The sequence below is a fragment of the Cherax quadricarinatus genome, chromosome 67 (genome assembly GCF_038502225.1).
Source record: "Cherax quadricarinatus isolate ZL_2023a chromosome 67, ASM3850222v1, whole genome shotgun sequence".
Lineage (NCBI taxonomy): Eukaryota > Metazoa > Arthropoda > Malacostraca > Decapoda > Parastacidae > Cherax > Cherax quadricarinatus.
Genome location: NC_091358.1, coordinates 23,240,327 through 23,258,088, shown reverse-complemented (window position 1 = coordinate 23,258,088; position 17,762 = coordinate 23,240,327). Strand labels below are relative to the sequence as shown.

General features: G+C 41.2%; 1 protein-coding gene across 7 annotated transcripts in view; it reads right to left on the bottom strand.

Annotated features, from left to right (window-relative positions):
- The window catches only part of LOC128699684 (forkhead box protein N2), a 369,048-nt gene that overhangs the window by 118,370 nt on the left and 232,916 nt on the right, over positions 1-17,762 (bottom strand). For all 7 annotated transcript variants that reach the window (XM_070099452.1, XM_070099455.1, XM_070099453.1 and 4 more), the window contains 2 exons: positions 16,645-16,930; positions 7,473-7,678 (listed from right to left, as the gene is read on the bottom strand). In XM_070099452.1, coding sequence (XP_069955553.1) covers positions 7,473-7,678; positions 16,645-16,930 — 492 coding nt within the window. The remainder of the gene's footprint in view (positions 1-7,472; positions 7,679-16,644; positions 16,931-17,762) is intronic.

Genomic DNA, 17,762 nt, shown 5'->3' with positions numbered 1-17,762 from the left:
GAAATGGCCAAAAACCTAAGTAATATTTCTCATAATAAATAATGTAAATCCAATTAATGCATTTCAGACACCCAAAAATACTAGCAAAAAAATTAATTTTATAGAAAACAACTATAGTTTTACATACAGAAAACAATGAGAAATAAACATAAATGACTAATTTTAATGACAAATGAACATTACATACCTTTATTGAAGACTCTTGTTGGTAGTATTTATTTTAGTCCCAGGCAGACTACATCCCAGGTGTACACCTACCAGCTACATACACTGCAGCCAACAGCCATATTATTACCATCAACATATCATGTTCAATGAGTTTAATCATTTCTAACAACTACCTTTAGATGCCACCACAAACAAAGGGAGAAGTAATGAATAATTCATGCCGAGAATTGTAAACATAAGCCTTATGTACTAAGGGCGGTTACTGGCCAACACAGATTCATATACGTTTTCTCTGAAGCTGGACCAGAGAAAATGTAATGTTTACCCTCAACCGACTCCTCGATAGCATGTAAACATTGCATGTTTATATGCTATGTAACGTGTTTCTTACAGTATAATCTTGAAGAAAATATCATAGATGGATGAATAAAAAAGTCTATATTGACCTAAAAATAAGACATTTAACCCTTTGACTGTCGCAACCCCCAATCCTGAGGTGTCTCCTGGTGTCGCAAAATTTAAAAAAAAAAAAAATTATTTTTTCTTATGAAATGATAGAGAATCTTTTCCCGATTGTAATGACACCAAAAAAACGAAATTTGATGGAAAACTGATGGAATTATGCTCTCGCGAAGTTAGCAACCTCAACGATGTTTACAAATCGGCGATTTCGCCAACTTTGAGCCCTATTTTCAGCTAATTCCATTGTTCGAGTCGCCCAAACTCATAGCTATTTCTTTAGAACTCCATTTTTTTCTATCGATTGAGTACAAGAAACTGCCCATTTACCGATTTCAACTACCTAATAATGTGGTCAGAAATTTGGAATTTGGCCAATTTCACGAAAAATAATATGACAATTTCAAAATAAGGTCCAGAATGAACAATGCAGACATTCCTGGCTCTAAAATGACATTTTCTTTGTTCATCAGTCACATCTCCAGTCCCCTCTGATATTACTCTTGCTTTCTATTTTGAATTTTTATTCAAACAAAAAATAGAAGACTTACTATTATGCAGACTACTGCAATACTGTAATAATTGTATAAATAACATCAACCCATTCGTGACTGCATATCAGAATGGCTAATTGGACATTTATTGGACAATGGCATCATTTGTTTACTTTTGAACATAGGCAAAAATCAAACATTTCCCCTACTTTGAGCTCCATTTCTAGGTTCTTTTTATAGTAAAATCAATCAAAATCACCTCTATTTCTATAATATGTTTTCCATTCTATCAAATGAGACCAAGAAAATGAGAATACAACCATAAATACTATACGAAAATAGACCACAAAGTTGGCATTTTAATTAAAAAAAACGGTCGGAGTTTTTTTTTTCTCATTATGCACTGCGTGCTCCAGGATTTTTTTTATATGGTGCACACTGACCACACAGACCCATTCTCTCACATGTGGACCTACCAGCTTTCTACTGCTTGATTTGAAGCCGCTAGAATTTATGAGTATATATACGTCAAACACGGTACCTCATAAGACGTACATATACGGCCGCGACAGTCAAAGGGTTAATGTGCCCAAGAGTGATTATTATTAAACATCGCATATAAACATTGCATTTTTATATGCGATGTAATGTGTTTTTTACATAATTTTGAAGAAAATATCATAGATTAATGAAAATGTCTATATTAACATAAAATAAGACATTTAACCCTTTGACTGTCGCAGCCCCTTTCTGAAAATGTCATTCTATGTCGATAAATTTTTGGAAAAAAAAAAATTATTTTTTCTTATGAAATGACAGAGAATCTTTTCCCGATGGTAATGACACCAAAAGTACAAAATTTGGTTGAAAACTCATGGAATTACACTCCCGTGAAGTTAGCAGTCTCGGCGGCATATATGCATTGGCGATTTCGCCGACTTTGAGCCTTGTTTTTGGCCAATTCCGTTGTTCCAGTTAACCAAACTCATAGCTATTTCTTTAGAACTCCATTTTTTATATCAGTTGAGTACAAGAAACTGCCCATTTACCGATTTGAACTACCCAATAAAATGGTCAGAAATTGGCAATTTGGCCAATTTCACGCAAATTAAAAAAGATGCCAATTTCAAAATAGGGTCCAGAATAAACAATATAGACACTTTTGGCACTAAAATAACATATCCTCTATTTATTAGTCACATCTCTAGGCCCCTCTTATATTACTATTTACTGCTATGCAGACTACTGCATTATTGTAAAAATGGTATAAATAATATCAGTGCACTAGTGAAAGAATATTAGACTTCCCAGTTGAAGTGTATTGGACGTGTGGTGTGATATGCTTACTCCTGAACATTGGTAAAAATCAAACATTTCCGCTGCTTTGAGCTCAATTTCAAGGTCGTTTTCATCATGAAACTAATCAAAATCATCTCTATTTCTGTAATACGTTTTCCATTTCATCACCTGAGACCATGAAAACGAGAATACAGTGATAAATACTACATGAAAATACACCTCAAAGTCGGCGTTTTAATCCAAAAAAATGGTCGGTTTTTTTCTCATTACGCACTGCGTGCTGCAGGATTTTTTTTATGTGGTGCACACTGACCACACAGACCCATTCTCTCACATGTGGGCCTACCAGTTTTCTACCACTCAATTTGAAGCCACTAGAATTTACGCGTATAAATACGTCAGAAACAGTGGCGCGTAAGATGTATATATACGACCGAAACAGTCAAAGGGCTAATGTGCCCAAGAGTGAGTCACGAACGTATGAGTGGCTCAGGTGGACGCGTCTGGTACCGTCGATTTCCGAGTCGATGTACGAAACCCGAATTTCTGCACTGGCCGAAAACGGGGGTTCACTGTATATTTTGTGTGAATAAAAAATCAAAATGGAATTAATGTGTAATGCCTGAGTAAATAACTAATGAACAGAGGAACTGTTATTTTAGTGCCAGGAATGCCTGCATTGTTTATTCTAAATCCCATTGTCATATTACTAATTTCTGATCACTTTATTGGGTAGTTGAAATAGTTGGCTGAGCGATTTCTTGTGCTCAACCAATAAAATTGAAGACAAACTAGTAAAATAGGTAAGAATTTTGTCTACAGGAACAATGTAATTAGCTTAAAATAGGACTCAAAGTGGTCAACATTATGAGTAAGTTTCAGCTCTGGGGTCTGGACAGTGACGGGGTTTGAAAAGCGACTTTCACATATTTTCTCAGATGGTTTTTATGGTTTTATTGGCTGCTTCATGGTATCATTTGATAATATGAAAGATATACTACTGAAATATAGATGATTTTAACTGGATTCAGGACATGAAATAGTTTAAAAATGACCTCAATATAAAGGAAACATCCGATTTCTGGGAATTATGTAAACTTTGCGTCTACATAATTCCCAAACTTTTCATTAAATTTCCTACTTTTCTTGTCCATAACTTTAGAACAACATAATCTTCCATTATAGAAGAATTTTTATTTAAAAAAAAATGGACACAGAGAAATATTAACCCTTAAATGGTCCAAAGGTATATATACGTTTTTTCAACATCTGAAAGTATGTAAACAAATGTAGATCTTTTTTTTTGTTTTGTTTTACATGTGAAAACGTGTAAAAAAACTTTTATCTACATTTTTTTTGTTATATCTGAAAATATGTAAAAAAAGTAGATCTACTTTTGTAGCACTACGAATTTGAACGTCGATTTGTTTGAACCGTTTAAGTGTTAATTTGTGGTGTTTGGACAGTCATTGAGTGATGTGTCAAGGTTGATGTTAGTGTAGCAGTGACATGATGTTACTGTAGCAGTGACATGATGTTACTGTAGCAGTGACATGATGTTACTGTAGCAGTGACATGATGTTACTGTAGCAGTGACATGATGTTACTGTAGCAGTGACATGATGTTACTGTAGCAGTGACATGATGTTACTGTAGAGGTGACCTGATGTTACTGTAGCAGTGACATGATGTTACTGTAGCAGTGACATGATGTTAGTGTAGCAGTGACATGATGTTACTGTAGCAGTGACCTGATGTTAGTGTAGCAGTGACTGATGTTACTGTAGCAGTGACATGATGTTACTGAAGCAGTGACATGATGTTACTGTAGCAGTGACATGATGTTACTGTAGCAGTGACATGATGTTACTGTAGCAGTGACATGATGTTACTGTAGCAGTGACATGATGTTACTGTAGCAGTGACATGATGTTACTGTAGCAGTGACATGATGTTACTGTAGCAGTGACATGATGTTACTGTAGAGGTGACCTGATGTTACTGTAGCAGTGACATGATGTTACTGTAGCAGTGACATGATGTTAGTGTAGCAGTGACATGATGTTAGTGTAGCAGTGACATGATGTTACTGTAGCAGTGACATGATGTTACTGTAGCAGTGACATGATGTTACTGTAGCAGTGACATGATGTTACTGTAGCAGTGACATGATGTTACTGTAGAGGTGACCTGATGTTACTGTAGCAGTGACATGATGTTACTGTAGCAGTGACATGATGTTACTGTAGCAGTGACATGATGTTAGTGTAGCAGTGACATGATGTTACTGTAGCAGTGACATGATGTTACTGTAGAGGTGACCTGATGTTAGTGTAGCAGTGACATGATGTTACTGTAGCAGTGACATGATGTTAGTGTAGCAGTGACATGATGTTAGTGTAGCAGTGACATGATGTTACTGTAGCAGTGACATGATGTTACTGTAGAGGTGACCTGATGTTACTGTAGCAGTGACATGATGTTACTGTAGCAGTGACATGATGTTAGTGAAGCAGTGACATGACGTTAGTGTAGCAGTTACATGATGTTAGTGTAGCAGTGACCTGATGTTACTGTAGCAGTGACCTGATGTTAGTGTAGCAGTGACATGATGTTAGTGTAGCAGTGACATGATGTTAGTGTAGCAGTTACATGATGTTAGTGTAGCAGTGACATGATGTTAGTGTAGCAGTGACCTGATGTTAGTGTAGCAGTGACATGTTACTGTAGCAGTGACATGATGTTAGTGTAGCAGTGACATGATGTTAGTGTAGCAGTGACCTTATGTTACTGTAGCAGTGACATGATGTTAGTGTAGCAGTGACCTGATGTTACTGTAGCAGTGACATGATGTTAGTGTAGCAGTGACCCGATGTTACTGTAGCAGTGACCTGATGTTACTGTAGCAGTGACATGTTACTGTAGCAGTGACATGATGTTAGTGTAGCAGTGACATGATGTTACTGTAGCAGTGACATGATGTTACTGTAGCAGTGACATGATGTTAGTGTAGCAGTGACATGATGTTACTGTAGAGGTGACCTGATGTTACTGTAGCAGTGACATGATGTTACTGTAGCAGTGACATGATGTTAGTGTAGCAGTGACATGATGTTACTGTAGCAGTGACATGATGTTACTGTAGCAGTGACATGATGTTAGTGTAGCAGTGACATGATGTTACTGTAGCAGTGACCTGATGTTACTGTAGCAGTGACATGATGTTACTGTAGCAGTGACATGATGTTAGTGTAGCAGTGACCTGATGTTACTGTAGCAGTGACATGATGTTACTGTAGCAGTGACATGCTGTTACTGTAGCAGTGACATGATGTTACTGTAGCAGTTACATGATGTTAGTGTAGCAGTGACATGATATTAGTGTAGCAGTGACCTGATGTTAGTGTAGCAGTGACATGATGTTAGTGTAGCAGTGACATGATGTTAGTGTAGCAGTGACATGATGTTAGTGTAGCAGTGACATGATGTTAGTGTAGCAGTGACCTGATGTTACTGTAGCAGTGACCTGATGTTAGTGTAGCAGTGACATGATGTTAGTGTAGCAGTGACATGATGTTAGTGTAGCAGTGACATGATGTTAGTGTAGCAGTTACATGATGTTAGTGTAGCAGTGACATGATGTTAGTGTAGCAGTGACCTGATGTTAGTGTAGCAGTGACATGATGTTACTGTAGCAGTGACATGATGTTAGTGTAGCAGTGACATGATGTTAGTGTAGCAGTGACCTTATGTTACTGTAGCAGTGACATGATGTTAGTGTAGCAGTGACCTGATGTTACTGTAGCAGTGACATGATGTTAGTGTAGCAGTGACCCGATGTTACTGTAGCAGTGACCTGATGTTACTGTAGCAGTGACATGATGTTAGTGTAGCAGTGACCTGATGTTACTGTAGCGGTGACCTGATGTTACTGTAACAGTGACATGATGTTAGTGTAGCAGTGACCCGATGTTACTGTAGCAGTGACATGATGTTACTGTAGCAGTGACATGATGTTACTGTAGAGGTGACCTGATGTTACTGTAGCAGTGACATGATGTTACTGTAGAGGTGACCTGATGTTACTGTAGCAGTGACATGATGTTACTGTAGCAGTGACATGATGTTAGTGTAGCAGTGACATGATGTTAGTGTAGCAGTGACATGATGTTACTGTAGCAGTGACATGATGTTACTGTAGCAGTGACATGATGTTAGTGTAGCAGTGACCTGATGTTACTGTAGCAGTGACATGATGTTACTGTAGCAGTGACATGCTGTTACTGTAGCAGTGACATGATGTTACTGTAGCAGTTACATGATGTTAGTGTAGCAGTGACATGATGTTAGTGTAGCAGTGACCTGATGTTAGTGTAGCAGTGACATGATGTTAGTGTAGCAGTGACATGATGTTAGTGTAGCAGTGACATGATGTTAGTGTAGCAGTGACATGATGTTAGTGTAGCAGTGACCTGATGTTACTGTAGCAGTGACATGATGTTAGTGTAGCAGTGACCTGATGTTACTGTAGCAGTGACATGATGTTAGTGTAGCAGTGACCCGATGTTACTGTAACAGTGACCTGATGTTACTGTAGCAGTGACATGATGTTAGTGTAGCAGTGACCTGATGTTACTGTAGCAGTGACATGATGTTAGTGTAGCAGTGACCCGATGTTACTGTAGCAGTGACATGATGTTACTGTAGCAGTGACATGATGTTAGTGTAGCACTGACCTGATGTTAGTGTAGCAGTGACCCAATGTTACTGTAGCAGTGACATGATGTTACTGTAGCAGTGACATGATGTTAGTGTAGCAGTGACCTGTGCACCTACTCATGCATACCTGGAGCTGTACTTACTGAGTAAACACCTGTGCCCCTGCTTGTAATAGTGACCTGATGTTAGTGCAGCACTGACCTGATATTAGTGTAGCAGTGACCTGATGTTAGTGTAACAGTGACCTGATGTTAGTGTAGCACTGACCTGATGTTAGTATAGCAATGACCTGATGTTAGTGTAGCACAGACTTGATGTTAATGTAGGACTGACCTGGGGGTTGTAAGGGATGGGTTGTGATCGTGATGGCTGAGTGTGAGGTTGGTCATTAAGATTGACCTCGCCGGGTTCAAGGAGGAGGCCGTCGTTGGACTCATCGCCATAGTCGCTGGTCGGCGACTCTGCTGCCACCGCCACCCCGTTGCCACCCACCGCCCCGCCACCACTCATCTTTACCTTCACCGGAGACAGAGCTGTACCTGGAAAATATATCCAGGTTACCATGTTACCTGATAAAATTACTAATTACCTGGTAGACTGACCAGGTACATTAACCTGCTAGACTGACCAGGTACATTAACCTGCTAGACTGAGCAAGTACATAAACCTGGTAGACAGGGTGGATAGGAGAGCAATGTGGCAGATGTTGCGAGTGTATGGAATAGGTGGTAGGTCACTGAAAACCGTTAAGAGTTTTTATTAAGGATAGTGAGGTTCAGGTTAGAGTATGTAGGAGAGAGCAAAATTATTTCCCAGTAAAAGTAGGCCTTAGACAAGGATGTGTGATGTCACCGTGGTTGTTCAATATATTTATAGATGGGGTTGTAAGAGAAGTGAATGCTCGGGTGTTGGCAAGAGGTGTGAGATTAAGAGATAAAGAATCTAACACAAAGTAGGAGTTGTCACAGTTGCTTTTTGCTGATGACACTGTGCTTTTGCGAGATTCTGAAGAGAAGTTACAGAGGTTGGTGGACGAAATTGGGAGGTTATGTAGAAGGAGATTAAAAGTGAACATAGGAAAGAGTAAGGTGATAAGGATAACAAAAAAATTAGGCAATGAAAGATTCGATATCAGATTGGAGGGAGGGAGTAAGGAGAAGGTGAATGTATTCAGATATTTGGGAGTGGACGTGTCAGCGGATGGATCTATGAAAGACGACGTGAATCATAGAATTGATGAGGGGGTAAAGGTGAGTGGTGCACTGAGGAGTCTGTGGAGACAAAGAACATAATGTATGGAAGCAAAGAGGGGAATGTATGAGAGTATAGTTATACTAACTCTCTTATATGGGTGTGAAGCATAGGTGGTGAATGTTGCAACAAAGAGAAGGCTGAAGGCAGTGGAGGAGGAGGCTGGAGGATTAATCAGGTAGATGCACACCAGGTAGATTAACCTGGCAGATACACATCAGGTAGAGTAACAAGACAGACACACCAGGTAGATCATCAAGGTAGATTAAATAGGTAGATGCACACCATGTAGATCATCCAGGTAGATTAACCAGGTAGATCATCCAGGCAGACACACCAGGTATATTAATCAAAAAAACATACCAGGAAGATCATCCCTTTAGATTAATCAGGTATTTTAGACACATCTGGTAGACACACCAGGTAGACACATACCTGGTAGACACACCAGGTAGGCACATACCTGGTAGACACACCATGTAGGCACACACCTGGTAGACACACCAGATAGACACACACCAGGTAGAGACAGCTGGTAGACACCATGTAGATACACCTGGTAGACACACCTGGAAGACACACCAGGTAGACACACCTGGTACACACACCAGGTAGACACACACCTGGTAGACACATCAGGTAGACACACACCTGGTAGACACACACCTGATACACCTGGCAGACATACCAAGTAGACACCTGGTAGACACTAGGCACAGTACTTTCTCCCATTCTATTCATCATCCTCATTTCTGACATAGAGATGTAAACCATAGCTCTGTGTCTTCCTTTGCAGATGATACCCAGATTACCATGGCAGTGACCTCCATTGAAGACACTGTGAGACTCCAAGCGGACATCAACCAAATCTTTGAATGAGCCACTCCAAACAATATGAAGTTCAATGAGGAGAAATTTCAACTACTTAGATATGGGAAACTTGAAGAAATTAAAAATGTGTCAGGGTATACCACAAATTCTAACCATACAATAGAGCAGAAAAGTAATGTGAGGGACCTGGGAGTGATAATGTCAGAGGATCTTGCCTTCAAAGACCACAATGTATCTACCTCATGTGCTAGGAAAATAATAGGATGGATAATGAGAATCTTCAAATCTAGGGACGCCAGGCCCATGATGATTCTCTTCAAATCGCTTGTGCTCTCTAGGCTGGACACTAACGGCCCCCTTCAAGGCTGGCGACATTGAAAACTTGGAGAGTGTACAAAGAACTTTTACAGCACACATAAGTACAATAAGGCACCTAAACTACTGGGAATGGTTGATGGTCCTTGATCTGTATTTCCTCGAATGCAGGCGAGAGAGATACATGATAATATACACTTGGAAGGTCCTGGAGGGTTTGGCACCAAACCTGCACATGAAAATCACTCCCAATGAAAGCAAAAGACTTGGCAGGAGATGCAACATTCCCCCGATGAAAAGCAGGGGCGCCACGAGTACACTGAGAGACAACACAATAAGTGTCCGGGGCCCAAGACTGTTCATTTGCCTCCCAGCATACATAAGGGGGGATTATCAATAGACCCCTGACTGTCTTCAAGAAGGCACTGGACAGGCACCTCAAGTCAGTACCTGGCCAACCGGGCTGTGGCTCGTACGTCAGCTTGCGTGCGGCCAGCAGTAACAGCCTGGTTGATCAGACCCTGATCCACCATGAGGCCTGGTCTCAGACCGAGCCGCGGGGGCGTTGACCCCCGAAACCCTCTCCAGGTAAACACCTGGTAGACACACACCTAGTAGACACACCTGGTAGACACACCAGGTAGACACACACACCTAGTGGATACACCTGGTAGACACACCTGGTACACACATTTGGTAGACACACCTGGTAGACCACCTGGTAGACACACACCAGGTAGACACATATCAGGTAGACACAACATGTAGACACACCAGATAGACACACCAGGTACATACACACCTGGTAGACACACCATATAGACACACCAGATATACACACCTGGTAGATACACCAGGTAGACACATAAGAACATAAGAAAGGAGGAATGCTGCAGGAGGCCTGCTGGCCCATACTAGGCAGGTCCTTTACAATTCATCCCACTAACAAAACATTTGCCCAACCCAATTTTCAATGCCACCCAAGAAATAAGCTCTGATGTGAAAGTCCCACTCAAATCCAACCCCTCCCACTCATGTACTTATCCAACCTAGATTTGAAACTACCCAAAGTCCCAGCCTCAATAACCCAACTAGGTAGACTGTTCCACTCATCAACTACCCTATTTCCAAACCAATACTTTCCTATGTCCTTTCTAAATCTAAACTTATCTAATTTAAATCCATTACTGTGGGTTCTCTCTTGGAGAGACATCCTCAAGACCTTATTAATATCCCCTTTATTAATGACTATCTTCCACTTATACACTTCGATCAGGTCTCTAATAAGAACATAAGAACATAAGAACGAAGGAACACTGCAGAAGGCCTACTGGCCCATGCAAGGCAGGTCCAAGTCTCCTACCGGCTTAAGCCAATGCACCCAACCTAGTCAGGTCAGGTCACATTGACTTAAGGGAGGAACACGGCAACCGACCTGGTAGCACAAGCTATCAGGTCTAACTCACACCCACCCACATCTACTCATGTATTTATCCAACCTATTTTTAAAGCTACACAACGTTCTGGCCTCTATAACGGTATTTGGGAGTTTGTTCCACTCATCCACAACTCTATTACCAAACCAGTACTTTCCTATATCCTTCCTGAATCTGAATTTTTCCAACTTAAAACCATTGCTGCGAGTCCTGTCTAGGCTAGATATTTTCAGCACACTATTTACATCCCCTTTATTTATTCCTGTCTTCCATTTATACACCTCAATCATAACCCCCCTAATTCTACGTCTTTCTAGAGAGTGCAGTTTCAGGGCCCTTAGTCTATCCTCATAGGGAAGGTTTCTGATACATGGGATCAACTTTGTCATCCTCCTTTGTACATTTTCCAGAGAATTTATATCCATTCTGTAATATGGTGACCAAAACTGTGCAGCATAATCTAAATGAGGCCTAACCAAGGATGTATAGAGTTGAAGAACAACCTGAGGACTCCTATTATTTATGCTTCTTGATATGAAGCCAAGGATTCTATTAGCTTTATTGCGAACACTTATGCACTGTTGTCTTGGTTTCAGATTACTGCTAACCAGAACTCCTAAATCTTTTTCGCAATCCGTAATATTAAGATCTACATTATTTAGTTTATATGTGGCATGGTTATTGTCCTGTCCAACATTTAGAACTTTGCATTTGTCTATATTAAACTGCATCTGCCACTTCTCCGACCACTGCATCAGTCTATTCAAATCTTCCTGGAGTGCTCGAATGTCCTCGTCAGAATGAATTCGACGGCCTATTTTGGTGTCATCGGCAAACTTGCCGATGTCGCTCTTTATGCCCTCATCTATGTCGTTTATGTAGATTGTGAACAGCAGGGGGCCCAACACTGACCCCTGTGGAACACCGCTCGTGACGCTTCCCCACTCTGATTTCTCCCCATTTATGCAAACTCTCTGCTGCCTATTTGTCAACCATGCCTCTATCCAGGAAAAAATTTCTCCTCCTATCCCATGTGCTTTAATTTTCCTCAATAGTCTCTGATGTGGGACCCTGTCAAAAGCCTTACTGAAGTCCATATACACAATATCATATTCATTACCATGATCTACCTCCTCAAATACCTTAGTGAAAAAAGTTAATAAATTCGTAAGGCAGGAACGCCCCTTTGTAAAACCATGCTGAGATTCGTTGATTAATTTATGCTTTTCAAGGTGGCTACGAACTGCCTCGGCAATTATTGATTCCATAAATTTTCCCACTATGGAGGTTAGGCTTATTGGTCTATAGTTCGAAGCTAAGGACCTGTCACCTGTTTTGAAAATAGGTATCACATTTGCCATTTTCCACTTATCTGGCACCATGCCAGTTTGTAGTGATATGTTGAAAAGATTAGCCAAAGGTGTGCTAAGCTCCTCTTTACATTCCTTTAGAACCCTTGCATACAGTTCATCAGGGCCTGGGGATTTGTTAGGTTTTAATTTATCTATTTGCCTAAGGACCATGTCACTTGTGACCCTAATAGTGCACAGTTTATTATCGTCCTGTTCTACATAATTTATCATTACTGGAATATCGCTGGTATCCTCCTGTGTAAAAACTGAGAGGAAGTATGTGTTAAAAATTCTACACATTTCCTTATCACTGTCTGTGAGCTGACCCGAGGAACTTTTGAGTGGGCCTATCTTGTCCCTGATCTTACTTCTGTATACCTGAAAGAATCCTTTTGGGTTAGTCTTCGATTCTCTTGCAACTTTAACCTCATAATCTCTTTTTGCTTTTCTAATTCCCTTTTTTATTTCTCTCTTTAACTGAATATATCGATTTCTCAATTGCCCCTCTCCTCTTTTGATTTGCCTATATATGCCTCTCTTTTGACCAATCAGATATTTTAATCTATTGTTCATCCATTTAGGATCATTTTTGTTTGATCTGATTTCCCTATTTGGAACATAATTTGACTGAGCAGCTAGAACTATGCCCTGGAAAGCATCATATCGGCAACCATCACCACCTACCTGACCCTTAGTCAGGTCATTCCAGTTCAGCCCACCTAAGTAATTTTTCAGTCCTATGAAATCAGCCAAGCGAAAGTCAGGGACGGAGACTTGATTGCCATTATTAGGGGAATTCCATGATATATTAAAACTGAGTGATTTGTGATCACTTTCCCCAAGCTCATCATTAACCTCAAGATTATTAATTAGTGTTTCCCTACTGGCAAGAACCAAGTCAAGGAGGTTATTTCCCCTAGTTGGCTCTGTCACAAACTGTTTTAAAAAACAATCCTGGATCGTATCAAGAAAGTCACCTGACTCTAAATTTCCTGTCAAATTGCTCCAGTCAATCTGTCTATAGTTGAAATCTCCCATTAGCACAACATTTTCGTATGTAGATGCCTTACGAATTTCGTCCCATAGAAGTTTACTGCACTCCCTATCAAGATTTGGGGCCCTGTAAATCACACCCAAAATTAGTTTTTCTCGGCCCTCGAGAAGCTGTAACCAAACAGATTCAGTGGCTGACGCTTCTAATTTAATATCTTGTCTAACACAACAATTTAAATTGTCTCTGACATACATCGCTACTCCACCACCTTTCCTGTTGACCCTGTCAGTGTGGAATAATTTATAGCCTTGTATGTGACATTCAGAGGGCATCTCTCTATCTTTCAGATTAAGCCAGGTCTCTGTTATAGCAATAATATCTATGTTTCCTGCACTTGCAATTAATCTTAGCTCATCTATCTTATTTCTTACACTCCTGCTATTAGTATAGTAAACCTTAAGGGAGCTAGTCCCTTGCTGCCCTCTGCTGTCCCCCTTTGTTTGCTGACCTGATCTATTGTCTTTATTTATAACTTCATGCTGAATGCCTTTTATACATTTACTGTTTCCAACCCAAGTGTTGCAACCTGCTTGTTTCCCACACACACCCATACCTCTATCTTCCATCAGTTTAAAATCATAGGCATTTCACCAATGGCCTTCTCAATCGAGTCTGCAAGTGCTACCACCCCAGCCCCAGAGAGATGTACCCCATCCCTTGCATACATATCATGTTTGCCATAAAAGTTGTTCCAGTTGTCAATGAATGGGATTGCAAGTTCCTTGCAGTATCTGTCTAGCCAGCAATTTACACCAATTGCCCTAGACAACCATTCATTTCCTACTCCCCTTCTAGGCAAGATGCTACATATGATTGGGATCCCTCCCTTAGACTTAATGAAATCTATAGCTGACCTGTACTTATCTAGCAGCTCTTCTCTCCTACCCTTCCCAATATCATTTCCACCAGCACTGAGACAGATAATGGGCTTGTTCCCATTACCTGACGTGATATTATCCAGCCTGTTGACAATGTCCCCAACACCAGCTCCAGGGAAGCACACTCTGTCTCTCATCTTCTTATTCCTATTACAAAAAGCACGGTCAATATATCTTACCTGAGAGTCACCAACCACAAGAATGCGCTTACCTCCATTAGCAGGGGCAGTAGTACCCTTACCTTCACTGGCCACTGAAGTACATTCATCCTGAAGAACAGAGAAGCGATTTCCTACCTTCAGATCTTCACTCTTAACTTTCCTTACTCTGATGCGCCTTCCATTACTGTGAACCACTCGCCACTTGTAGCAGGTGCTGACTGCACCTCACTGCTGGTAGCCGTTGCTACCTCCCCAGCTACAGCCTCCTCACAGCGAGAGACAGACTGCACCTCACTGCTAGAAGCCTCATTCCCCACAACTCCAGCCACCTCACACTCTCTCCCAGACCCATTGAGGTGGACCTTCAGCCTCCTAATCTCCTCCTGGAGAAGCAAGACCTCCTCCTTCAACTCTCCAACCTCAATTTTTAAAACACTGCAGAAGCAAGCCATGCTTTGTAACCGTCCACACTAATCCCCAAAGCAGCTCAGGGTCTGTGACCTCACGTGACGACTGACCACTGAGTACTGTTCCACTTTCTTTAACAGTCTATGGTGCGGAACTCTATCAAAAGCCTTACTAAAATCTAAGTAAATAATATCAAATTCTTTATTGTGGTCAACAGCCTCAAAAGCTTTACTGAAGAAAGTTAATAAATTAGACAAGACCGGCCTCTTGTGAATCCATGCTGAGTATCATTAATCAAGCTATGCTTATCAAGATGGCTACTTATAATCTCAGCTATAATTGACTCTAGTAATTTGCCTACAATTGAGGTCAGGCTTATTGGGCGGTAATTTGACGGTAACGACTTGTCCCCTGTTTTAAAAATAGGAATTACATTAGCCATCTTCCACATATCAGACACTACACCTGTTTGAAGAGATAAATTAAAAATATTAGTTAATGGTTCACAGAGTTCCATTTTGCATTCCTTAAGAACCCTTGAAAAAACCTCATCAGGGCCCGGCGACTTATTTTGCTTCAGTCTGTCTATCTGCTTCACAACCATTTCACTAGTGACTGTGATGTTACATAATTTATCTTCTTCTAGCCCACTGTAAAAATTAATTACTGGAATATTGTTAGTGTCTTCCTGTGTAAAAACTGAGAGACACACAACAGCTAGACACACCAGGTAGAGACACCTGGAAGACACATCAGGTAGACACACATCAAGTAGACACACACACAAGGTAGACACCTGGTAGATACAAGCACCTGGTAGACATACACAGGTACATAAACCTGGTAGACACACACCAGACACCTGGTAGACACACACCAGACACCTGGTAGACACACCTGGTAGACACACAAGGTGGACACCCCAGGTACACATACATCTGGTAGACATTCAAGGTACACACCTGGTAGACACACCAGGTAGACACACCTGGTAGACACACCAGGTAGACACACCTGGTACACATACCAGGAAGACAGACCTCGTAGACAGACCAGGTAGACACATGTAGACACACCAGGTAGACACACCTGGTCAACACACCAAGTAGACATACCAGGTAGACACACCTGGTCAACATACCTGGTACACACACCTGGTCAACATACCAGGTAGATACACCTGGTCGTCACTACACAATGGCTGGTGTCAGGAAACACTGGATCACTTAGGATAATTATTAATTAAGGGCAGTTAGGGTTAATTACTGGCCATAAAGTTGAGTATTGATCGGCCACTCTGCCTTTAATGGCCTTTACCCTTGGTAACCCCTTAATTGTCCTCTTCTAACACCCCTTAACCCTTTGCTCGCGTGATAGTGGACTGCCAGAGTACATAACTTGTACCAGGCTTGTGTTGTTGACTACTACTGCCAGAGTATGTCACGTGTACCAGGCTTGTGTTGTTGACTACTACTGCCAGAGTACATAACTTGTACCAGGCTTGTGTTGTTGACTACTACTGCCAGAGTACATAACTTGTACCAGGCTTGTGCTGTTGACTACTACTGCCAGAGTACATCACTTGTACCAGGCTTGTGTTGTTGACTACTACTGCCAGAGTACATAAATTGTACCATGCTTGTGCTGTTGACTACTACTGCCAGAGTACATAACTTGTACCATGCTTGTGCTGTTGACTACTACTGCCAGAGTACATAACTTGTACCAGACTTGCATTGACTACTACTGCCAGTGTACATAACTTGTGTTAAGTAAATACTACTACCAGAGTACATAACTTGTATTCAGGAGGACTCACCACGCAGGAGGTTGGAGTCCTGGAGCCAGGAGAGTGAAGTCAGTTCATCGTCGGGGATTCGAACCCCCGACGATGGTAGTGTCAAGGCAGACGATGGTGGTAGTGACTCCAGGCTGGTAGTACAAGCATTGCTGGTAGTTGTACTGGTAGTAGTTGCACTGGTGGTGGTGGTACTGGTGGTACTGGTGGCGGTGGTAGTGGTGGTGGTGGTACTGGTGGTGGTGGTAGTGGTGGTGGTGGTAGTGGTAGTCTTTCCTACCAGCATCTCTACCAGTCTGCTGCTATCCTGGAAAATATTATATTATAACTATAATTATTATTAATTATAATTATATTAATAATACTTATAATAATAATTCTATACTAATAGTATTAAAAATAATAATATTGTTACGTCAGAATGGCTGTTACATTATATATGCAGGTAGCCATAGTGACGGTGTGTTACTACTATACTCACTCACTCTCACTCACTCACTCTCTCTCTCTCTCACTCACACTCTCTCTCACTCTCTCTCTCTCTTTCTCTCACTCTCTTTCTCTCTCTCTCTCTCTCTCTCACTCTCACACACTCTCTCTCTCACTCTCTCTCACTCTCTCTCACTCTCTCTCTCTCTCTCTCTCTCTCTCTTTAACAGTGTTTTACAAGGTTGGGTTAAAGTTCCTGACTTTATTTACAAGGTAACAGCTGTTACCTACATCAGCTCATTTGAAAGCCTTTTCATCATTATGAACATGCAAATATGCAAGAGGATGAAGTTGAAGCCATCTATGGGCCAGCAATTTCATTTGATCAACTGGCTTTATTTCGTTGATATCATTATGCTGTATGAACATGTTCCAGACTCGATTCATCTAGGAAATAAATGATCTCAGATGAAGTGATGTTCTGGAGAAGGTTACAGTCAGAGTGAAGTTGCTGCTGGCTGCCCGTCTTGTGTTGTTAGAACATAAGAAAGAAGGAACACTGCAGCAGGCCTACAGGCCCATGTGGGGCAGGTCCATGTCAACCCCCGGCCTTGACCAATGGCCCCCCCAGTCAGGTCACCTCCACTTAAGGAAGGAGCATGGCATCTGACCCAGCAGCACAAACTTGTCAGGGCCAATTCACACCCACT